The 24,990-nt window shown below is 44.5% G+C and overlaps 1 protein-coding gene across 1 annotated transcript; it reads right to left on the bottom strand.

The window, feature by feature from the left end:
- Positions 1 to 1,207: 1,207 nt before the first annotated feature.
- Positions 1,208 to 24,420, bottom strand: EMILIN3 (elastin microfibril interfacer 3). The gene is made up of 4 exons (XM_044440398.1): positions 24,215 to 24,420; positions 10,728 to 10,850; positions 4,596 to 4,843; positions 1,208 to 3,102 (listed from the first exon to the last, which is right to left on the bottom strand). The coding sequence occupies exons 1-4, from the start codon at positions 24,418 to 24,420 to the stop codon at positions 1,208 to 1,210; spliced, it is 2,472 nt and encodes an 823-aa protein (XP_044296333.1).
- Between the last annotated feature and the right edge of the window lie 570 nt (positions 24,421 to 24,990).

Here is a 24,990-nt window from a genome sequence, read left to right as displayed (position 1 = left end):
GACCAGAGAACTAAGGACTGAGGAGTTATGTGTTTTGGGAAAAGGTTATATAAATAGAGGAGTGGACACAAAGTAGATCTCCAGATGATTTGGATTTCCAGCATTCCTGACCATCAGCCATGCTGGCAGACGTGTCTTAGGAGTCAAATAAAAACATCTGGAGATGTACCTCCTGCTCACCCCTATATGATTACATTCTATTGTTTGCTAGCCACCTTGACCATAATTCCATTGAAAGCAGGGTATAAATTTTCAAAATAAATAAAAATAAATGGGACAGCAATCGTTTAATTGTGCCCCAAGGAAAAGCTCAGTTCAAAATATGCTGGGCTTAATAATAATTTTGTCTTGTGCACTTGGAGGTCTCCTTCCCAGCCAGGGAGCAGCAGCATCGTGTTATTGCAACACTGCATTTACGCATTCATTTCCCAGCCTTTATGGTAGCCCATCTTAGTGGATCCAGCACAACATCTCCCCCACCTTCTTGTATACACAGAGCACACTCCACACTGTCCTTGAAAACACCAGCTGTAAGGAAAGTTTTGTTCCAATGAGAGCAACAGGGATGGTGACTGTACACTGTGCAGAACGTTCTCTTACTGGATCTACCCATACAATACCTGTTGACTTCTGCATGAGTGGCCCATAGGTTTGTGTCAGTTAATGCTGCCATGAAGAATTCCTGTCCAGATATTGTACAAAATGGAGGGACAAACATTTGCCTTAACTGAAATGGGAGTTTCCTCATAGCTGATGGGATTGCTTTGAATGGTCCCTCAACCAAAACTTTTACTTCCATTACATGGATCTATTAGTCAGGAACTGATTTTCTTTGCCCTAACTCTCAAACTGCAGGTTTTTAATTATTCCCAAAGCAAAGAGTCCATCATCTGTCTCCAGTTTCTTCGTGAACTGAACCACGTATTGGAAATGTAACCCGAACATTACCCCATCTATGGGAAGGCACTTTGCTACATAAGTACAGCTGCTAAATGTTCACTGAGAATACAGTAATGGCAAAGGGACAGCTTAAGCTGTAATGAAAAATGTCACTCATAGGAAAGAAATGAGAGAAGGGATTATAGCAGCTTTTAACATTTAGTAACCTTCCTCCCACCTTTCCAAAAACAAAAAGAAAACAAAATCCTGGTATCGTCACATTGGAGTTGGCATGATATAAGTTAGTTGTACTTTGGGTTTGACATAGCTAATGCTGGTTTCTTTGCACCTTGCTTTCTAAGAGGCTGATGTCTTCAGCCAGTTCTGTGACTTTTGCCTGGCAATCCAACAAGTTATCCTTGAGTACAGTTAATTCCTGAGAGTGGGCAGCTAAGGTTTGATTCATATGGTCCATGTAGCCCCACATACTTCCTGCATTATTTTCCAACTCATTTCTGATATGGTCCAGACTTCCCATGACTGTACCCAGTCTGCCACACATGTTCTCCACTTGGGCCATGCGGTCATCAAACTGGAGTACTTCCTTTTGCAAGCTGAGAGCCACACTCTTGCAGTTACTCATATCATTGATGATCCGGGACCTGAGCCTTTCAAGGTCTCCTTTTAGGTTCAGGACACGCTGATTACTGAACAGAAGCTGGGAACCTTGGTCACTGATCTTCTCTTGAATGGAATGGACCTCATCTTCTATTTTGCGTTCCCGTTCATCCAGGGATGAGTTAACATGCAACACTCTGTCAGAATACTGAGAAACAGAATCCTTCAGCCCAGTTAGAGACTTGGTCATGGTGTTTAAGTTGATCTTCAGCAATGTGATCTCACCTTGCAAGGAGCCAGCTGCTTCTTCCTCAATCCGTCTCTGGATTTCCAGAATGGTAGCATTGAGTTTCCGCAATAGGTCAGAGTTGCTGTCCATCCTGAGCAGTAAATCCTGGTTCTTGCTTTGGCAGTCTTCAATCTCTGTACGAAAGTTTTCTACATCTTTGGAAGTGGATGCACAACCCAGTAAGCATGTGCTTTCCAAGGTAGTCAGCCGGCTCTGTAGTACTTCTATCTTCTCATCTGTTTCTTTCTTAATGGCAGCCAGCTGTCCCTCCAAGATGGGCATTGATTCTCCATCTATTCCCACTATGGTGCTGACATTATTTACATCACCTACAATGGTCATGAATCTCTCCTCCAAGATTCTCATTTTATCATCAAATAAAGTCCTTGTGCCATCCAGCTCTGATTCCAGAAAATTTCTCATGCTATCCTCCATGCTGGAGCAACAACTTCCTGCTTCCCTCTCTGTGATATTCAGCCTGATTTCAAGGTCCTCAAAGCGCCCTTCAAAGAGACTTCCCAAGGTGACAGTGGAAAGTTCATTGTCCATCCTGGAGTGTAGGTTCTTTTGAGACTCAGAAATGCTGTGTAGGCCCTTCTCTAAGATATCCATCCGTTTGGTGAGGTAGTTCAAGTTGCTACAGCAGCTTTCCACAACTGTCAGCCCTTGAATCTGGGTTTCCAAATGGGAGATCTCCTTTTTGATCTCCAGTTCTTTGCCATCCAAGGTCTGCTGAAGACGGATGTTGGCAGCTTTCTCTTCCTCACATTGCTGCTGCACTTCCTTGATCTGGAAATCACATGTAGTCTGAATGTTCACTAGTTTCTTCTCAAAGCCATCCAGGAGTTCTATTCGCAGGTTACTAAGTCTGCTGTCCACATATTCCTCCAGCATATCAATGGAGGTCAGGGGTGAAGGCCGGGCTGACTCCAGCAGGTGCTTGATCTGTCCGTCATGGTCTAGGACCATTCCATGCACCTCTTCCAGTAGGTCAGTCTTGATTTTCAGTGCATCACTCACTTCAGTTACTTTGCTTAAGATTTCACCCACTGGTGGATACGGGGAGAGGTCAGCTTTGTCTGCTGCATCCACAATTCCATCAGGAATGACTCCAAATCCCATGGTTGAATCAGGCACACTTGGGCTGTTCATCAGGGATCCAATCATCTTACTGGTGTCTTCTTGGATGGCAAGTCTTAAGTGGTCTCCCAAACCATTCACCATATTGTGTAAGGTGTCATAGGACTGTGAGAGCCGCCTGACTTCTTCCTCTAGCCGGTCCAGTCTATCTCCAAACAAATTAGGCATTTTTCGACCTATACACAAGAAAAATTAAAGAAAAATCACAACCTATGTTACCACCTCTCTCTAGTAGGGCATCATTAGATGGCAACTTAGACTCCCCAATTCATCATCTGTGAAGAAGGCAATTTACAAAATTCTTTTGCAGCCTTGGGCCCAAACTTCTCCTGTGACTAGTGGGAAACAAAGGAAATATCCTGAAATTATGATTTGCACATTATTAGTTCACAGGAACCCTACCACATGGGTGATAAATCATATACACTATTAATATACTGCTAATATACTGCTTAGATATACATACTGGATATAACAGGTACTAAGATATGCTAAGTTCTGATATGAGCTCTTGAAACAGACTTTTGGGGAAGTGGTTGTCTAATGTGGTCATAAATGATGACGCTGACCATACCTTGAATCTTGTCTGCTCCTGACTCTGCCCTTGCCTCTGGTCTGACTTATCCGGTATGTGATCCTTGTCTTCACTGGCATCATCTTGCTCACCTCAGCTTATATTTGGACTTCAACCCACTTCAACTTGACAGTATCTGACCCTAGCTTGGCTCTGGACCATGCCTTTGCCTCTGATTTTGCCATGCCTTTTTGGCATCTGATCCTTACCTTTGCATCTGCACCTTCCACACCTTGTTGATATTTGAGTTTGCCTGTTCCTGACATTGCCTTTGCCCTTGGTCCTACTGCATAACTGCAAATTTCTCCTTCACCACTGATCCTGGTGCTTCAGCCATAAACTTTGCCATTTACGTTAGAGCTGACAATAAATGTGCATGCAGTGAGTTTTGTTGTGCAAAGTTAGGAAACTCCCAACTCTCTGTCAGCATATGCAGATACTGCAGAAGACAAAAGTGAGCAACTTGTGGCATCACAACTCCCTTCAACCCTAGGTAGCATATCCAATGGTGAGAAATGACCAGAGTTGTAAGCCAAAACACCTGGAGAGCCACAAGTTGCCCACCTCTACATTAAGAGCTTCTGACAGATTCACCAGCTTGCCACAGGCACATACAAAACCATGCAGACCAAAAATCCCTGCCTCTGAACCATTACAATTACAGCTCTTTAGGTCCTCTGTGACTAGACCTCATCACCTGGAAAAAGATGTGTACTTCCCACACCATTCCAGATACACTGAAAACTTCACTTTGCAAGGGGGTGACATAGCCTTTCCCCACTTGGACATTTGCCTATTCTATGAGAAAAAGTAGTAAGTAGTTTCCTCAGTGGCTCCTTCTAGAGCTTCTGAGTTGCACCATGTAGAGACACTTTAGTTCATATGGTGGCATCAGGAGAGGCCCTTACACTGTTGAACCTCATGGTGTTCATTTCATGTGCATCTATCCTCCTGTGCAAGGGTCTTTCTGTGTAGGAAGTGATATTTGTCCCCTATAGTCCTGATTCTTGCTGATGATATCATTGAAAAGTCAGTTAGCCAAAAAGTTAGATTTCATAAACTCAAAGATGGTCCTAAAAAGGCTTTGTTACTCACCATAATGGTTCTTCTTTGGTCCTGGAAATGGATCTGCGTGGATTTTGGGATGAGGGGGAACTCTAGGACTTGGAAACATCTTCTGAGTAGGAGGCAACCTGGGGCTGGGGTGCAGGGGCAAAAGCCCTGGCTGGTCAGTTGGACTGTCGTGGCATCCTTCTCCCGTGACTCCAGGGCAGCATCTCCAAGCTATTTCAGTCACAGTCTTGTAGCCAATCTTGTACCTTGGTCTGAATAATGTGTGATACCTGATTGTCAACAGGGAAGGAAGGTAAAATTAAGAACTTGAACATCTGGACTTCAGGCCAGTGGCACAGAGATCAAGGAACTCTTGATGGCTCTCCATTTGTAGGTCTTTTAAAGCAAGGTAATGAAGCAGGAGGGGTGAAGGAACATTTACACAAAATCTCTCCAAAATTAAGAATTGTTCCAGTGTTATTCCTTCCCATTACTCATGCCTTCAATGCATGTTCAGGACATGAAATTTAAAAGCAGATGATCTCAAGTCTTTGCAATAGTGGTGGACCAATCAGACATGAGTTCGACAGACATGAGTTCAACTGATGGATTGGATTTGAGAGGCTTTGCTGGTTGGATACAACTGACTCTCATCTTACCATTCAAACATGAACAAAGAAGCACTTCTTTCCAAGCCCTTGCTTATGAGTTCAGGTTAACACCAGAGGGGACTGAGCAAGGCAAGTATGGTCCCAGTCAACTAGCTTGCCAACCCAATAATCTCTCTATCTCTATCAATAATCTCTGTCTGTCTACAAGAAAATATATTGGTAGGCTTAAAAATGCTACCGCTCTGTTTGTCCCACTGTTCCCCTAGTCTCCACAGCTAGAAACACTTGCATTGGCCAGAACAATATAGTATTCGTAAAAACTTTTAACCAGAAACAAATATGGAATGTGGTAAACCCTGTTCAAACCACCTACTCCTCACTGGGGTGGAAAAATTACCTGACTCCAGCCCAAGCCAGCCTAAGTCATAAAGCATGGTCTTTTAGCACTAGGGGGCAGCAACTGCCTGCCCGAACCTTCTCTTTTGGCTCCTGCGCCTGGAGGATAAGTTATGCTATGTGGATGTTTAACGACAGGTAAGTTTGTTTTGAATCTGTTTTTAAATCGATTGTGATTTGATTTTTAAGTATATTTTGTGCACCATTCTGACAGCTTGTCTAATCAAATGGTATAGAAATAACATAAATAAATAAGGTGATTCGTGTGCGTGCGTGTGTGGGGGTGCATTATAATAGAGGATCTGAAGGTACTATAAGTGGTACTAGATCACCAGTGAGCCATGTAGCAGAGACTATGGAAAGCTGCTTAAAGCAAAAGGCATATTCTCCAACTAAAAGGAAAGAAAAGAAAAACCATCAGTGGTAAGAAGGCACTCCTAGCTTCTTGGACTGTTTTGGAAAAGTAAAGTGATCCACAAAATAAAGATAGAAATTTCTCTTGAAGCACAGTCCTAAATCGCATTTGAGTTCAGGTAGGAAACAACATCTACCAACATTTTAGAGTTATTTATTTTTTGAGCATGCAATGTGAAAGCTCAAGTTAAAGACAGAAGGTAAATCAGTAGCTCTCAGGTCAATTTGCAAGGATTTGATCAACAAGGATTTCTGACTCCCAAGATTTTAACAAAAGCATTTAAAAATATCTCTGCCATGACAGGCCTTCTCAGTTTTCCTCACCTGTAAAACAAGAATATCGATGAGTTGCCTTTGACAAGTCTTTATGCTGTTCTACCAACCACTTTGATTCTATGTGTTAAACTTCTTGATCTATAATAACTTGTATACAAGTTTGTATTCGAATATGCAGCATATAGCTATTAGGGTATACTATGTAATTAACTTTATTCCCCAACGTGGTTCTGATTAGTAGATCTCAAGGTCCTGGTAAAAAAAAGAAGATCATGCAAGCCCAAAGTTTGCCCCCCTCCCAAACTAGAGACCACCTTTTGAAGTCAGTTTGTCTAGTTCAGCAGCAAGTGGTCTGAACTCTTTGTGGCTCCGTCCCTGCCATTTGGACCTTCTGACAGCGAACTTTAGGATGATCGTGAAAAGTGTAATATCAAGCATTAATCAGCTGAACTCATGAAACAGCAATTGCTGATCAATGCAAAAGAAAAGATTGACAAAACTTCTTCAAGCCACTTCGTATTTTCCTGCAGAGGCAGTTCACACACTCAGCCTCTGAGCCACTCAGCCACTCAGTCCCTGAGTGATGTACCATTCAGTGCACCGTATTCAGCAAAAGTTAATAAGTTTTGGATTGATGATTTTATTATTTCTGTCCTTGTGTAAATTTGCGTTTGAAGATCTTTGCTCCAGTAGATGGCATGATGGACCAAATGGGGACTGATCCTCATAGTCAAACATAAATCAAGATACATGTGTTGAGTCCAATGGCAGCAGATTTTGGTATAGCCTGAGCATGTGAATGAAGCAGGACAAGCTGGCTGATAAGATGAAGTAGTTATGAAGTGTTTGCTTGGCAGCATGACTAGATTCAGGTTTTTCAACACCCAGCCAGATTACATCATGCTCCTTGTTGTCAGGTACACATATTTCGTGCTCTTAAGCTAATTTTTTACATATCAGCAAAGCTAATGATAATCCTCTCAAAAATGCTATGGATTAAGCTGGATGTTGTCTTGATCAGATGCACAGCATTTCATTCTTCTGGGTAACGGAGCACAGCTGATTCATGGCAAAATTACTCTGTTGCTTTGCTACACGCCTTATATCTTAATGCTAGTTTTGTCATGAGAAACACTCTCGCACCCTTCTTCATCTCACCCCACCCCACCTTGAGGCTTCCTCTCTAAGGGCTGAATGCTGTCATGCCAAGTGTAACAATGTTTTTGTACTTCTGCTTAGAACTGTTTTGGGCAGCGTGCTCAGGGCTAGACGTATTTTTTGTTTTTCTGCAAAATGTTAGGCACTGAAAAGAAAAAAAAAGCTTCACTTCCTAGAGACTTTGCACCAGAACCTGCCATGAACCCCTCTGTTTTGTCTTCGTATTAGTAGTAGTAGTAATAGTTGTTGTTGTTGACTGGTATGAGTAGGAATGGAGTATGGCAGCTATTACTCACTGCTGCTCCCTGCAGAAACCTCCAATTACTGTGGCACGGTTAAAAATGAAAACAACCATGAGACCAAGAAACCTGGCTCGGAAATCTGGAAAGGTCCAAAGAAAGCTGCCCAGCTGAGCCACTGTCAGCAGGGACATGGGCACGTGAGCCTTTGCCTTGGCTCTCCGCAGACATCTGGGCTGCTGCCCGCCTCTCTCTTTTTCTCTTGGCTGAGGGTCAGGGTTGTAAAAAGAGCAGAATTGTTTTTCAGGTCAAATTGGGAAGGGAGTTGGCACTGGGGCACTTCTTCCATGCCATGTTGCCCTTTGGTGCTGCTTCCAGTTAGAAATGAAACTGCTTCTTTTCAGGAAAAAAAGTGCAAAAACTCCTCTCAGAGTGCAAAAGCTCTGCTCCACATGTCAGCAACAGGAAGTATTTATTGCAGCTGGATAAACAGTTACCAGTGGCCCTGGTGGCTGGAAAAAGCTACATCGATTCTGCAGTTTTCCAAGCCATGTAGAAAGTTCATCTGGCAGAACTGGCTTTGTTCAAAAAAACATCCTTTTTTAATCCCTTGCGCTTGTTATGAATGGCTGGAAAGGTAAAACTGCTGTTTCAATTTCCACTAATTGCTATGTTAATTGAGTCTATTGTTGACAGGCTACTGTCCTCGGATTCAGAGAGCTGGCCTTCAGTAGCATCATGAACAGTCAGCCAAGGCCTTTGCATTAATATAGGGACAAATTCTCCAAGATGGCAAACTTTGCAGAGGGCAGTCCTCTAACTGAAGGACTATCCAGTCCAACTTAAAGATAAAGAACTCCAAGGAGAAAGACTGGCAGGAGCCTTCAAGTTGGCCATTCATAGTTAACACCTGAACATCAGACTGGTCACAGTCTACTTAATATGGTGAGATGTATAGCATGTCTACTTAACTTAGAGCAATTAGTTCTAAATTTGTGTGTATGGATATGCAAATACTCTTCGAATCAGCTATGTTCTGTCCCTTTCAGATGATTCATTTCCCCTAACCCTATCAGTCCTATAGTTTTAAGGTCATTCCATCATTCCAGGGTACCCCAGGAACTGTAGCCCTCCCATGCTATAAATATCTGAAAGAATTTACTATGTCACCAAAACTCTGGGTTCTTTGGGATGAATCCCATGATGGTATTCAAAGTAATAAAGGGCAGATAAAGCCAGGTAGGTCCTCATTTGTTATAAATGGGACAGATTAAACTCCGAACCCTCTCCACATAAGGCTGCTCTACTTTAACGAAGCCTAAAGTATGCATACTTGACATAACCACCAATTCTGTCCTTGTTTAACCTGTCTTTATCTCCTCCTCCTTCTTTTAGTCCCCCTGTGTCTAGGACTAGAGTGTAAGTCCCTTGGGACTGAGATTTATCATTTTTTTGTAAAGCATCTTTGTTATCTGCCTTTGGGTCAGTTCTATTGTGGACTCCAAGGGGTTCTTCTGAAAACATCTGCTCAGTGAAGGGCTGTTTCCTACCTGATGTATGAAAAAAGTGAAGCCAGTGCTGAAGATGAAGATCTGCCAGTGCTCCCCACTCACATGCACCCCAGCATTTGACAGGACTGCATGAATTCTCTTCTGCAAACATTTGTGGAATGGGGCTGATGAGGATTTTCTTTCCACTTCGGGATCATTGGTTTCAGTCCATAGCATGTGAAGGATTTATGCTATATTTGGGTCAACTTCCAAGAAATACATGGTCATACTGAGCTGCTTCTGGACTCTTGGCTAGCATGGACCTTTGTTGGAAGCAGGCACTCATAAGAGAACCTTTCCAATTGTTAAGCTTTTGATATGTAAGAGCTTCAGATGATGACACAGGAAAACAAAGCTTGTAATGGAAACATGGGAAACCGCTGCCTGGATTGTCCTAAAATTAGGCATCACATACCGTAAGTGCCAAGTGTCATATGTCTGTCTCTCTTTGATGGCTTTGCATCATCACAATGTTCCCAAGCCACTAACCACTCTTGCAACTGTAATGTTCATTGCATCTGTGCAATAGAACTGAAGACGAACCGTGCTGTTCACATAGTGGCCAACCAGCTATGTATGAGAAATGGACAGATAGGACGTGAGTGAATAACAACCCAACTCATGTTCCCCTGCAACTGGCATACAGAGGCATACTGCTTTGATATTCAGGGTAATATGAATATGACTATCAGCTGGAGATGGCCTTCATTGTTGTTATTATGTAATGTCAAGTAATCTCTGATTTATGGTGACCCTATGAATGAAAGCCCTCCAAAATACCCTATCCATAATAGCCCTGGTCAGCTTTTCACGGCTGTAGCTTCCTTTATGGAGTCAAACCTCTTATGTGGTCTTTTTTTTTCTTCTGGCGCTGTTGACTTTCCCTAACATGGTTATCTTCTTCAGGGATTCTTGCCTTCCCATGATGTGTCATTTTTGCTTCTAGGGAAAGCTCTAGCTTGATATCCCTACCCTCCATGATAGTACTATTGATAGCCCTACCCTCCAGGAATTTGTCTTATCCCTTTCTAAAGTAATCCAAATGGGTGGCCTTCATTACATCTTGTGGTAGCAGATTCCATAATAAAACTATGTGCTGTGTCAGAGCAACTGCTTCCTTTTAGCTCCCACCAATCGACTTAGAAAGCTCCCCAGTCAGTCATTTTTAGCACTTACTTGCGTGGTTCTAACATGCTATGCCACGAGGTGACATTCCATACCAGCTAAACAAATGGCCAATGAAAGCCCTGCCATACACTTGCCAACCGTGGGCCACTGTGATAGCAAAGGAAACAAATGCATGAAGAAAGTCAAGGCAAAGCAGGCAGAGAAAGCAGCAGAGGAGATTCAGTAGGAAAATGAAGGCTTGGGAAAGTGCTCACACTAGCAGGGCCCTTGCTACTTTTTAGAATAGTGCTCAATTCACAGGTGCTGCTGCAAAGGCAACTACTTCTTCCAGCCATTACAAAAATAAGTTGATAGTCATCTCCAGTGCTCACCCTGCTGTAGCAGATCCCAGCATATACTTACAGGACTTTCCCAGGACACTTGGGTCCCCAGCTGCACTTGTGGTATTCAGCTTTCACATAGCTTTCTACTCCATCCTGAAGTGTGCATGTTACATTCTTGTGCACCACATATGCACAGTAGCTCCTGCATTGGAAGCAAAGCAAAGATGGGTCAAACATCTGGTGGCCAGATCTGGTTTGCACACCCCTTCCAAAAACTCCAGACCAGACTTCGTTTGCCAGTGAGGGAAAACTGTTAAAGGGTTCCCTTAGCCTTCCCTTTGCTTGGAAGAACCAACTGGCTGATACCATCAAGCTGTAAAGAGGATAGAATTTAGGGGTACTCCACTACCATGGTGGATACTGAGCTATCATGAAAGGAATAATAATAATAAACAAATTAAGACTTGCCTCGGAGAACCAGCAGGCATTTGTCGCTCAGCCTGTGTAATTCATAGGTGGAAACCTCCCTAGAATTTTTCATGCTTCCTTAAATGAGCCAAAAGCAAAATAGGAATCATGCGTATTATTTTCCTGACAAAAATATATGTGTTGGAAAGACTGCAAGGTTAACTAACCACCAGCAACTTACGGTGACCACGTGTTCTACTTTATAAAATACTGGGCTTCAGTTTACATGTTGGCTCAAATGTGTAAAAATAGGTGGGTTAGCATTAAACTACAAACTTAATGAATGTTTAAGTATGACACGGTCCTTTCTTCCTTTGTTCTGTGGCTTCAGGTAACTCACTAGAAGGGATGCCACTGCTCAGAACTCCTATTCTGCAAGGACTTCATGCAATGCACTTGCACTATGAGCTATACATTTGGAGATCTTTGATGGCTATGCCTAATCACAGGTGGGTGGGAGTAGATTGCCATTGATCCATGGATGATTCTGTGCTTAACCAACCAAGGAACTCCCTGCCAAGGCAGACCAGGTAGCTCCCTCCCTCCTCCTCCTCCTGCTGGCAGAGAAATAGGATTTTTTTCACCCAAGCAGGCATTTGACATGTAATCTGGGGTGTTGGGTTGGCAGCTGTTTTTATTTTACTACTGTTGTCTTTTGAATGATGTTTTTAATGTATTTGTTTTGTTTTTATTTAATCAATTCTTATTTTACATTCAGTAATTAACCCACTTTGAATGCCATTTTCTTGATAGAAAGGGAGTGTAAAAATCAAATCAAATTAAAAAATAGCTATAGTGGAGACGATTACAGGTATGCATTGCCAGAACAGATGGAAGCTCAGACAGTATTGCAGACCAGAGTCATTAGATGCAAATGGAAAACATATGGGATGGGATTAGAAATTCAGGAGGTAGCGGGTTAGAGATGGAAACACAACAGAGGAGGATTAAAAGGATGGGGACACAGCAGAGTGCACTATGAGAAGAGAAAGAATGCTGGAAACAACTCGCAAGATGTAGAAAGAAGGTCCTCACAGCAGATGGGCAGAGATGACACTCAGAATACTGACAGTAGGGGTGTTAATTCATGGACAAATTAAAATCTCTAAAACAGGTAGATCTCTGTGAACATGATGTGTCTCCAGTTTGAGACTTCCTAAGTCAATCTGTTCTAACATGGTGCCCTGAGGATGTGTTGAACTACAACTCCTTCGACATGCACATAGTAGGCATGTCATGAGTGGATCCGGTTGGAGCCAGGGGTCAGACTAGATGGCCCAGAGGACCCCTTCTGACTCACTCTGTTTCTATGTTTCCCAACATCTCTAGCCAACACAACTAGAAGACACCTGGTTGAGGAAGACTGTCCTAGGAAGGGCTAGTGTGGCCCTTATCAGATATTATGTGCAGCATATTTGAAATTTTAAAATCCAAAATACAGAAAATTTGAAATTTGAGGATTTCGTTGCAGCTCTAGTCAGGAATCCTGGAATAACCACTGCAATAACTTTCCAGTGGAATGCCATGTGTTTGCAATTTGTTAATAATGAAATTCAGTAAAAAAAAAAAAGAAAGAAAAAGAAAATTGGAGTACATGGCAAAGCACTCAAAAATATGGTGAACATCTCTTTAGCATTAAAAAAGTGTTGAAAATCTTTAGAGGATTTCTTATGAAATATTGAGTGGAAAGCTGGCTAAGAGTGGAGAAACCTATGTGTTTATGCCAAGGAAGCCCAGTCGTCACTGCCAAACTAGGTGGACCTTTGATATGATCTAGTAAGGCAGATTTTATATTTTGGAGTATATTTACAGTTTGGATGTATATTTACATCTACCATAATATAACTAAGCACCCAAATCAGAATCAGATATTAGACATGAAACTGACATGCAGGTACTGTCAGCTACAGTCTGAGAACCTGCATAAAAACTTTTTCATTTAGAAGCTATTTTACCTCTAGTCCATATAAAATTGTTGTCAGCCTTCCTCAAAGAAATGGAAGCTGCTTGGCCAAAGAAATTAGACAGGGTTAATATATGTGGGGCAGTCAGGGATTAGAAAGAAGTTACAAAGAAAGATGCCCCCTACAACTGGTATAGTGAAGGCTGTTACACTGGTAATGGAAAAGGATACTGCATCAAGATGAACAGAACAGAACATGGGCCTGTAAAATGTTGCAGTGTATCCTGTCTTTAATAGTAATGTTTGCCACCTATTCCATCTTCCACAATACTCCATTCTATTCCATTCTCTTGTGTTTTTCTACATAACATGTGGGTGTGGCAATGGTCAGGGTTTTGAGCCAGCCCTTGCCCTCAGGGGTCCAATCCTAGCTGCATGACTGGTGTTACCTGGAGATGCTGGGGGTGCAACCAGAGTCCCCTTTGCATGGAAAACATGTGTGATACCAGTGATACATGGATGCATACATGGAGCCTTTGCCCCACAAGGCTGCTGTCTGGATTGGGTTGACCCAGGCAGGGATGTTACTGCTGTGGCAGAGGGTTGGACGAGCCCAGTCTTTCCTAACCTCAGATTCGCTGCTATCTGGACTCCACAGTTGATACTGTTCCAGGACAGGAAGTGTCCAGAGCTCCGTCTGGTCCATCTTTAATGGATGAGTTTCAGTTATTGTGGCCTGATGATGTAGACAAGGTCCTTGGGATGGTATGTTCTACCACCTGTCTTCCTGGCCCTTGCCCTTCCTGGCTACTTAAGGAGGCCAGTTACGGGATTGGTCCCTGGGTCCAGGAGGTTATTAATGGCTCACTGAGGGAGAGCTGGGTCCCAGCCCCCTTGAAGGAGGCAGTGATCCAACCTATCCTGAAGAAGACATCCCTCAACCCAGAGGTGGCCACCAACTATAGACCGGTGGCCAATATTCCATTTTTGGGCAAGGTGTTAGAGCGGGTGGTAGCGGGACAACTCCAGGCACTCTTGGATGAAACTGATTATCTGGACCCATTTCAGACTAGCTTCAGACCTGGTTATGGTACTGAATCTGCCTTGGACACCCTGTATGATGACTGTGCAGGGAGAGGGACAGGGGGAGTAAGTCCCTGTTGGTTCTCATGGACCTCTCAGTGGCTTTTGATACCATCAACCATAATATCCTTCTGGACAGGCTGGCTCACTTGGGAGTAGGAGGCACTGCGTGGCAGTGGTTCCACTCCTATCTGGCCAGCTGATTCCAGATGGCGGTGCTGGGGGACTTTAGCTCTGCACCATGGCAGCTTTGCCATGGAGTTCCACAGGGCTCTATTTTGTCCCCCATGCTATTTAGCATCTACATGAAACTGCTGGGAGAGGTCATCAGGAAGTTTGGGCTGCGGAGTCATCAGTATGCTGATGACACCCAGCTCTGCCTCTCATTTACATCTGCTCCAGGTGGGGCGGTGGCTAGACTGAACAGGTGCCTGGCCGAGGTAATAGGCTGGATGAGGGCCAATAAACTGAGCCTCAATCCAGATAAGACGGAAGTCCTGCTGGTGGGCAGTGCAAGTCTCCAGACAGGAGATTTTGACCCAGTTCTGGACAGGGTAGCACTCCCTCTAAGGACAGGGTCCGCAGCTTGGGAGTACTCCTTGACCCAGAGCTGTCACTGGAGTTCCAGGTGGTGGCGGTGGCAAGGAGTGCTTTCCTACAACTTGGATTGATCCATAGCTGCGTCCTTACTTGGATGAGCACTCCCTAGCAACAGTGATACATGCTCTGGTAACTTCCTGCTTGGGTTACTGCAATGTGCTGTACGTGGGGCTGCCCTTGAAAATGGTCCGGATACCGCAACTGGTGCAGAATAGAGCTGCCAGGCTGCTAACGGGGTCTGGCCGTTACTTTCACATAATGCCAGTCCTCTACCAGTTCCACTGGCTTCCAGTTGAAGTCAGGGCCCAATTCAAGGTGCTGGTTTTGACCTATAAAGCCCTAAATGGCTTGGGACCAGAATGCCTGAAGGAATGTCTCCTTCCTTATATGCCTTCATGCCCCTTAAGATCTATGGGAGAAGCCCTACTCCAGGAACCCTCTCTAAGAGAGGTAAAAAGGTCATCAACTCAGAGTAGGGACTTCTCTGCTGTGGCACCCAGACTCTGGAATGTACTTCCCAGAGAGGTATGCCTGGTGCCAAGGTTATACTCTTTTTGGCACCAGGCCAAAACCTTTTTATTTAAACAGGATTTTAAAATTTAATAGTTTTTAAGTTTAGTCGCTCTGTTTGCTTTGTGATTTATTGTTTTGTTCTGTTTTATTATTTATTGAAATTGTTCTTTTAATTGTCTTTTAAAATATTGCAAGCCATCCTGAGATCTTGTATAATAGGACGGCATACAAAAGCTTTTAATAAATAAATATTAAATAACCTGGTGCCCTCTAGAGGTTTTGGACTTCCACTCCCATCAGTCCCAGCCAGCACGGGCAATAGACAGGAACACTAGGGTTTAAAGTCCAAAACATCTAGAGGAGCCCAGATCATGGAAGGTTGGACAAGTTGCTTTTTTAAGTGCCATCCAAGTTTGATTCAAAAAGGGCACACTATTAAGATCTCAAGAGCAGCCCTGTGAGATCATCTTGTCCAGTATTTCCCTGCTTCCAGATTCCACTGGGAAGCCTGGAAGGAGAGCATGGTGGTATACAGAGGATGTCCAGATAATTTTCAGGCATACATGGAGGAATTTTTCATGATCAATATCCCCTACCCTCTGAAGATAGAAATTTTTCCAGTTCCCCTTTAAAACTAGCAGTGATTTACACATTCTGTAGAACCGAGTTCCATAAGTTTATCACGAGTTGTGAAGAAGCATTAATCTTTAATAAACATTGTGGTACTTCTAGCTCGCATGCACAATACATTGACTCAGAAAGACTTACAACAGCCCTTTAATGTAGGTCACTGTTTTAGTTCCATGCCATAGATGGTACTAGGGTGGAAATATAGATGACTGATCACTTAGTAAAGCAAGACTGACCTGAGGACATCCCAACATTTAGCTCACAGGTATTATAAAGTACATTTTCCCTTCCATTCTGCTATATGATGAAACTCTGTGAACCTTTTAAACATCCAAACAAGATCCTGGAGATCTAAAATTCTCTGCAGATAACCAGTTAGTTATTTTATTCATTCAACCAACCCAGTCAACGTGATCTCTTTGAGTCATTACAAAATTCTTCCTGGAAAGTCAAAAACAGTTTCTCTCACTGTATATGCTAAGCCTGGACTTTTCCTTTCGTGACATCCAGACTCTTCCAGCTGAAAGAGCAGTTTATAATCTTGGAGGGAGGCAAGAAAGAGAGAGAACACGGGAATGAATGAGCACGTTTTCTTAAGCAGCTATGCTCTACAATGCCAAATGTCTTCACGTGAAGACAGACTCAAAGAAAGTACATGTGTTGACTTTACCCTACCTGGTGGCCCCCAGATATGTTGGCCTTAAGATTCCATCACCACCCATGGATGGTGGGAGTTGTACTCTACAAAATCTAGGGGACAACAGGTTGAAGAGTGCTTATCTATGTCCAGAGATCCACCTGGAAAAATGGGGAGCTAAGTAAAAGGTACCATGCTAGGCATTATTACAGGGCATGGTGATGTCTCCTGGAAACTTTCTGATCTGGGCAGCCATTGCATGGAGCCACCCAGGGAACAGTCAGAGAACAGTCTTTTACTTGAAGGTGTCCTGTGTTTGCGCTCCAAATCTGGTTTGACGATTTTAGAAAAGTGCTAAGAAGGACGGTAGCACAGGGATCTTGTCGTGATCCTTTGGCTGTCAACACGAGGACAACAGACGGAGTAGCCACGGAGGTCACCTGGCAGCAATCCTTCATCCCAGGTGAGAATTCTCAGATTTCTATTTAAACTTTAGCAATCTTTCTAAATCAAATAGCAGGTGCAAGTTTTGTGCTGATCTAAGCCCTCTTTTGTCCCCTTTTTAAAATTGGCAATGCCTAAGTGCTACACAAATGGATTTTGTGAAAGTGCATGTGTACTAGAGCACTGGTACCTGAACACAAAATTCACATGCTCATATTGAGATGGAAACAGACACATAAGATGTTTTGCCACATTCCATGGCAGTACTGTGCTTATATACAGACTGTAATGTATATAAGTCTGTATAAACTGAGATAATTTGCACTAGACATGCAGATGCATGCGTTCTGAAAGAGGAAACATGCATAGATAAAATCTATGCACTTTCCCCCTTTAAACTTGATGAGCAATGCCAGCATTTTGTATTTATTTATTTTTCACTGGGATTTAAATGATATTTTTACCTGTGTCCAGATAGGGGTAAATAATAATATTTACCACAACAATACACAGGTAAATTGTTGTACACTATTATTGTAAATAGTGTACCAATTTACAATAATATTGTAACAGATGCCAGGTACCAGAAAATCCCCTAGGAAGTGGCCTGTGGAAGAGGGATTTCATAAAACAAATGGGCAAGGAAATGTTTCCCTCCTAGTATATCCTGGTTCTGATCTGAATCAGGCCTTCATATACTTGCATGTGAGTAAATCATTAGAAAAGCTTTACCTACATATATGGTTGTATGGGTTTTGTTAATTCTGTTCTATCTGCATTTTGCAGACTGCTGGGTGCTTTTTCTTCTGTCATCTGCTCATTGACTGAATTAGATTTTTTTCCATTCCTTGAACTTATATTCATGAGCACTTGCACAAATTTGCACTTCTGAAATGGCTAATTCCACCCCCATGCACTTTTTCATGCTTTATCCTATGGGAAGAAATGTGCATTTTCAATCTGTGTGTTTTATTTTTTCTTATTTTTCTACAACTAAATTTAAGTAAAAAGGAAGGAAGGAAAGAAGGAAGGAAGGAAGGAAGGAAGGAAGGAAGGAAGGAAGGAAGGAAGATTTCACAGCAGAATCCACAAGTTGGGTTTGTAGAAATTCACATTCATTTGAATCTATTATGCATTTCTCCCATATCCCTAGCAATGTGCAATGTGCTTAGTGCAATGCGTCCTGTGGCTCTAAGCCAGAGTTATTCCCATATCGTCTAGCAGTGAAAGGATGAAATAGCCCTTTATGAGACTTATGTGCAGCTCAGTAAATATCAACTGTCTGGTTGGGACCAAAAAGGAAAACTGGGCCAGATCATAAATACTCAGAAATGTGCTTGCAGGAAGATTGAGGAGTTTGAAGACACCCACATTTGCTTTTGATACAGGTTCTCTGTATCATGGGCAAAATGGAGCTGAATTAAAAACCATGGGATGGAGCAGAGGTGTTGATCTGTTTCAGCCTAAGGGACAAATTCAAAAAAGTTTTCTGGGACCATATCGCAGTGGTGGGTGGGGCTAAGGACAAAAGGGGAAGAGCCAAGAACTACCGAAAGCACCAGCATATTTTATCTTAACACTGTTCTTTTTTAATTTAATTTCTACCCTGCCTTTCTACAAGGAGCATGCCACTTAAGGTGGCTCACTTCCATAGATGAACAGTTTTAATGAAACACAGTAATCACAGGATAAAAAGAGAACCTGTCAAAGAGACCTGCTTACATAGAAAAACAGAAACAAGGTGAATCAGAAGGGGTCTCCTGGGCCATCTAGTTTGACCTCCGCCTTCAGCCAGCTCTAGTCATGTAATCCCCAACATGTAGTTGTCCAATCTTTCCTTGAACACCTCACTGATGGGGACTCAACCACTTCCCTCGGAAGCCCATTGCCTATCCTAGGGGTCCTAATCATCAAGAAGTACTTCCTGACATCCAACCTGAAGCCTGGTTCCTTGAGCTTTGTCCCACTGGAACACCATGCTACACGCCATAGGACTGCTTGCCTGAAAGGGCCTGATGGTAGAGTGACAGCAGAGAGGGGGCCAGCCTAGCATTTCTGGGCAGGGAGTTCCACAGCTCAGATTACCCTCTCTCACATCCTCATTGCATGGGCCACTGAAGATGATAGTGCTTTACGAAGGGCTTCTGCTGAAGATCAAAGCCAAGCAAGATAGTATGGAAGAAGGCAGCGGATTCAGGTAGTCTGTCTGAACTTCAGAAAGCAGACCAGACTACAGACTGCCCATGCTGAACTACATTCCAGATCAGCACAGACCCAGATCTGCACCATACACCTACAATCCTGTGCATGGCCGCTCAGTTCAATGGGGCTTGAACCTTGGCAAATGTGTTAATCTGGTTTAACAATCCATCACTCTAGGCTGAGGCTATTACATTTAGGTGTACGTTTCTTGCTTAAAGTGTCAGAAGTCCTGGGTTCAATGCACCTACAAGGCTTTCTTGTCTGATACAGATGAGAAGAAATGACCTAGGGGATGTTTGATGGCAAGGCACAGAACTCAGCATCTTCAACAGGTGGCATGGATAGGAAAGACATCCCTCATGTTTCTATGTTCTTATAAAGCATCTGTCTGGGAGATAATTCTTTGATGGCTCATTCTCCCCACCTCTGTACACCTCTACCTCTGTATTTATTGTATCTAATCCAGCACTTTAAAGCCACAGTGGGACCAAATACAAAGCTTGCCCAAAGAAGAGAGGTATGATGCAGCATGGTGGGATTCTGCTCTAGTCTTACATATTTTATCATGCTTCTAGCATGGCTGCTGGGCTCACTATGATTGCTCTTGAGCAGTACAGGCTCAGCACAGAGTGCATGTGGGTTGTAGCAGCTAGACACATCTGATCCCAAATTAAAATCCTGTACACTACAAGATGCTTGAGGAATTTGTTCATTCCTCAGTGTGTCATGCCTCATGCTCCCTGGCCTAATACATACATAGATCAGAACACAAATTACTCTTCACTTATTCCACTCGCTTAAGTTTTCAGTGCAATTCTGGGCTCAAACAACATAATATGATGTGTACAAAAATGCATATTTTAGATTAAATGGATACAAACATGCTTGCTTTAGGATAAATTCAAACAAAATTCACATTTATTATTTGGTATGTAGGAAAATGGGTATTTCAGGTAAAATGTATACACAAATGTGTATTTTGCACATGAAATAGTACACATTTCACTGCAGTTGTTTAAAATTTGCAGATTGATACAGAAGCTGGATTGGAGTACAAATTCTGTGATTATATACAGACAAGTAACCTGTTGGTTGTCTACCCTGAGAGGAAGAGATCTGCTCACGGAAGGTCCATCTGCCTGATTTTGGGATTCCTCCCACATCATAGGTCAACCTATTCAACTGACTGTTTGTGTAGCATCTTCAGGGGTCTGAAGGGACTACCATGGGAAGGAAAGATAGGGAAGTCCACTTCCACCAAACCAGTAGATCCAGAATAAATCTAGACCAAAACCTCTGTAGTTATCTCTACAAATGTCCTTTCCTGCTGACTTTGTTGATATTTCCTACTGTTCACTATTTAGAAAAGTCACAGTAAAAGATGCATGGACTGGGAAGAAAGTCTGCTAGCAGTGACTACCCCTGTGGTCGAATGGGCAGAGTTAAAATCAGAAGATGTAGGTCAGAATCTCAACCCATAAGAAAACTCAGCTGGATCAGGGTGCCAGGATCCTGTTTTCTACAACTGGATGCTTCTGAGAAACTCACAAGTTGGGCATGAAGGCATCAAACCCTTTCTCTCCACTCCACCCCCATCTATTGCATCCCAGCAACTGGCATTCATTGTCATACTGCTTCTGAATGTGGATCTCCATCGACAGACCCATCCTCCATGAACCCTCCTTTAAAGCCATCCAAGCCATGGCACATCTGATGGCAGCAAATTCCATAAATTAATTATGGGTTGTGCATGACATACTTTCTTTGTCTGCCCTGAATCTACTGCCATTGGGTGACCCCAAGATCCAGTGTTATATGGGAAAGGCAGGGAGAAACACACATACAGCCTTCTCTCCTCTTGCTCCACACCATTCATGCCACTTTATCCTTCAATGGATTTATTGTACAGCCTCTTAGACATGTCCCCATCCCTTTGCCTCTGTCTCAGAGGTGCCATTTCAGGACAGCAGGGGGTTGCTGCCCCCAACTCTGCTTCAGACCACATGTGATTATTCCTCAGGAAAATCAGCATGTTGCCCAGTTCATTTATTCCACATACTGAGAGACAATTATTGAAAACAATTAAACCAGCCTATGCACTAGTTAATGCAGGTCAAACACACAAAGCCTTTTGCTTTGTGTGAGTGTGTGAGTGTTTGTCTTGTATAGATAATACTGCTAAAGTTGTGGAGTGATATAAAAAGCAATGCTAGCAAATGCTCCTGAAATAAACCGCTGTTTGCAATTTAATCTGGAAGTCCACAGGCAGGCCTTTAAACCTTGCTAAGAATCTCCCCTGCCCCCTTCTAAAGTCTCTTCAGATGAAATCTGAAGCAGTGTTCTTGGTTCTCCACTTGCAAATAGGCACAATGCAGGCCTACTTCACAGGGGTTGTTGTGAGGAGGAATGTAATGCCATTTTGGAGCTCTTTGTAAGCCAATAGCCCCATCTTGTGCATGTCAACTCAGCCAAAAGAAAATCCCACTGAGTTCAAAGGAGCTCACTCCTGGGAAGGGGCATTGCTAGACCTGGGACCATGAGGCCCTAGGCCAGATTTCTTTCCCAGGCTGTTTGATCTATTTCCCAGAGCCCAAAGTGTCCACTGGATTGAATGGAAGTGTTTTCCACCCGCTTCTTTTAAGTGCCACATTGGAGGGGACAATTTTCAAGGGAGGTTGCAGCTGATGAGAGAAGAATGATCACCACCTGCCCTCCATGCCACGGCATTCCTCAGCCTCCCCAGTACACTGTTGCCAATGGGAGGTTTCTCATAAGTTAGCTGCTATGGTCCTGATGCTGGTGCTGGTGGGGTCCAGGGTGTTCACACTTGGAGAGGAAAAGGTTAACCATCCTGTCCCTGGGCAGCCTGAATTCCTCCTCCGCATGGTAATTAAGCTTAGAAAAAACCCTTCCACTGATGCCAGTGGAAAGATAGCTTTCAAATGCCCAGCAATGCCTCTGCTTCTGGTCAAGACAGCAGACTAAATGTGCCAAAGAATGACAAATTCTGTGGGTTGGATCCAGATTTGTCATACTTAGGGCAGAGTCATTGAAGTCAATGGGGTTGATGTTAGTCACAGTGAATGGAAGTCCCATTGATTTCACCAAGTATGACTAACCCTGGATCCCACCCTATGAACTGGGTACAGTCCACCTGTGAGCTCACTGACACATGCACTCTCCTAAGTATTACAACTGCCTTGCCCAAGCAGGTGCATTCCAGATAACTTTGGATTGCTGCTAACTTTCATCAGCCCCAGCCAGTGATAGAAGCTGTACACCCAACACCCAGGCAGGGCTCAGTTAGGGGAGGCTGGACTCTAGGAATGAAGTACTGTGGCATGGACCATCCCTCCAAGAGCTTATTGCCCTCACACTGGACAAAATTAGGTAGGGCTGGTGGAGTTACAAGAGGGAAGGATTTGGAAGAATTTGGCTTTGCATCCCTTAACACAGAGGTATGCAGGCTGGTGCCCTTCAGATGTTTTGGTGTACAAGATTATGCATGGTGTGGAGAAAGTGGACAGGGAGACTTTTTATTCCCCTCCCATAATACTTGTGTGCTGTGGGGTCATCCCATGAGCCAGTTGGTGGGGGAGTCAGCAGAAATAAAAGGAAGTACTTCTCTGAGAGCACTTCATCAGACTATGGAATTTACTCCCACAAGATATATGATGGCCAACAATTTGGATGGCTTCAAAAAGGGTCCTGGACAAATTCGTGGAGGAGACGGTCATCAATGGCTACTAATCTTGATGGCCCTGTCCTACCTCCAGCATCAAGGGTGACGTGAAAGTGTACATCATTCACTGGGGAACATGAGTGGGGGGGCACTGCTGCCCTCATGTCCTGCGTGTGTGTCTCCCATGGCTACTGTTTGAACAGAATGTTGGACTAGATGGACTGCAGGTCAGATCCTACAGGGCTCTTCTTACGACTCCTAGAGGTACCATCAACTCTAGCAGTTGGTCATGCCAGCTGGGGCTGGAGGGAGTGGTATTCCCCGCCATCTGGAAGACCACAGGTGGCCTGCTCAAAAAACGAACAGAAGAGAAGTCCTTTTTAGGGGAGCTGAGCCCTTTGACCGGACCACCTGAGCAACCTTCCTCTGGAGCAAAAGTAGGTGACCTCCACATTTGGCAGAGGACGAGAGAACGGGAGAGGAGTGGTCCCGCCCCGCTGGCACTCGCTCCTCCAGCGCTCTGCAAACTTCGCTCCGCTCCACCCAGCCAAGAGACAGATTCAGCTCCGAGGAGTTCTTCGAGAGAGAAAGGAGGAGAGAGCGCGCGCGAGAGAGAGGCGGGGGAATCCTCTCCAGTCGTCAGGCAGAAGGCTGGCTGGAGAATCCGTCCTCCCTCCGCTCCACCTGTGGCTTGCCGTTTTGCGCCAACGGGCTCCGCTCGCCGTTTTCGCCCTATGCCAATGGAAAATGTTCCTTCGCGATCGAGCCGTGCGTCTGGAAGCCTGGGGGAGAGGAGGGGCCGCGGGGAGCGGGAGGAAGGAGCGAGAAACTTCTCCTCAGCTCAGCGTCCTTCCTTGCATATGGATCTGCACATCAAGCCCCGGCCCGCGAAGCAGGCAGCCCTGACTCGACTGAAAAAATGAAATGAATATGCGCCCGTTACAGCAATCCGGTCCCTACTCGCCTCTGCATCTCCACCCTCGCTCCCTTTCTTGAGCATTCTGGAATGTTGAAATCCATATGTGCTCTGCAGATCTGTTTTCCTGGAAAGCATGGAAGGAAAGGGTGCGAGAAGCTGGGATGGAGGAGGAGAAGGAGCTGGGCTGAGGGGAGGCAAGCGCGCGCGCCCAGAAAACGTTTGATCTAGGCTCTAAGCCCAGGTCCCCCCTTCTGCTCAAAACGCCCTCTCATTTCCACTGCGATTCTCCTTTCCAAACACCTTCAAAGGACACGCACACCTATCATACAAACGCCCTTGGCATGAAATCGCCCTATGAGCGGTCCCTCGGAAGGTATCCTCCTCTTCCTCCTCTTCATTTTCCTCTCGCTTTTTCGGTCGCGGTTGGGGTGGGGAACGCAAGGAAGGCTAGCGCGAAGAACGAGCAAGGAATTGGAATGGCTTACTTGTGCTTCCCCATGGGCTTTCCCGGAGTGAGCTGCGGGCTAGATCCTGAGGTATAGAGGTTGTATCTGTTGCCGTAAGGGATAGGCACGGGGTGGCGGTAATAGGTCCCTTTGGCATCGGTAAGGCGAACCAGCGTCCCGACGCAGAGCAAGGAGATAGACGCGCAAGAGAAAGCTGTCCCGAAGAGCCGTCTTGCCCGGTTCATGTTCTCCGAGGAGAGCGAACGCGCCAGCCAGCCAGCCAGCCAGCGAGCGAGGGAGAGATGCGCGCTGAAGCCTTTTCCCTTCTTGTGCCACCAGCAAGGACCCACCGAGGGAGTTTCTGCTCGGGGTCGGCTTGATCTCTGCTTTCCACCCTGGGGGCGGCGGCGGCGGCGTGTGCGCGCGTGCGAGGAGGAATCCCTCCAGAAGAGAAGCTGGGTTACAGCTGTGCTCCTTCTTCCCGGATCTCCAAGGCGAGAGAAATCTTCGCTGACCTCTGCCCGCGGGGCAAGAGAGGAGAGCTCTGCTCGCCCTCGCTTGGGCTTCTCCCCGACCGAAGCCTCTCTTTTGTACCTTTCCTTGCTGTTCGCTTCGCTCTCAGTCAGCCCCGGCTCCCCTAGTACGGCAGGCGAGAGAGGCGGGTCCCTCCTCCCTCTGGATTAGCATAATATTCCGTTCATCTCCTCCTCCAGCCGCCTGGCCTTTGAAATGCTCACCCCTACCAATCAGGGGACAAACCCCTGCAGTGCAGCATCAAACAACTGCTTTTTAAAAAAAGAAGACGGCGACGAGGA

The sequence above is a fragment of the Varanus komodoensis genome, unplaced genomic scaffold, assembly GCF_004798865.1.
Source record: "Varanus komodoensis strain SLA01 unplaced genomic scaffold, ASM479886v1 scaffold37, whole genome shotgun sequence".
NCBI lineage: Eukaryota > Metazoa > Chordata > Lepidosauria > Squamata > Varanidae > Varanus > Varanus komodoensis.
Note: the sequence above shows the minus strand (reverse complement) of the source record. Positions and strands in the feature narration are given on the sequence as shown.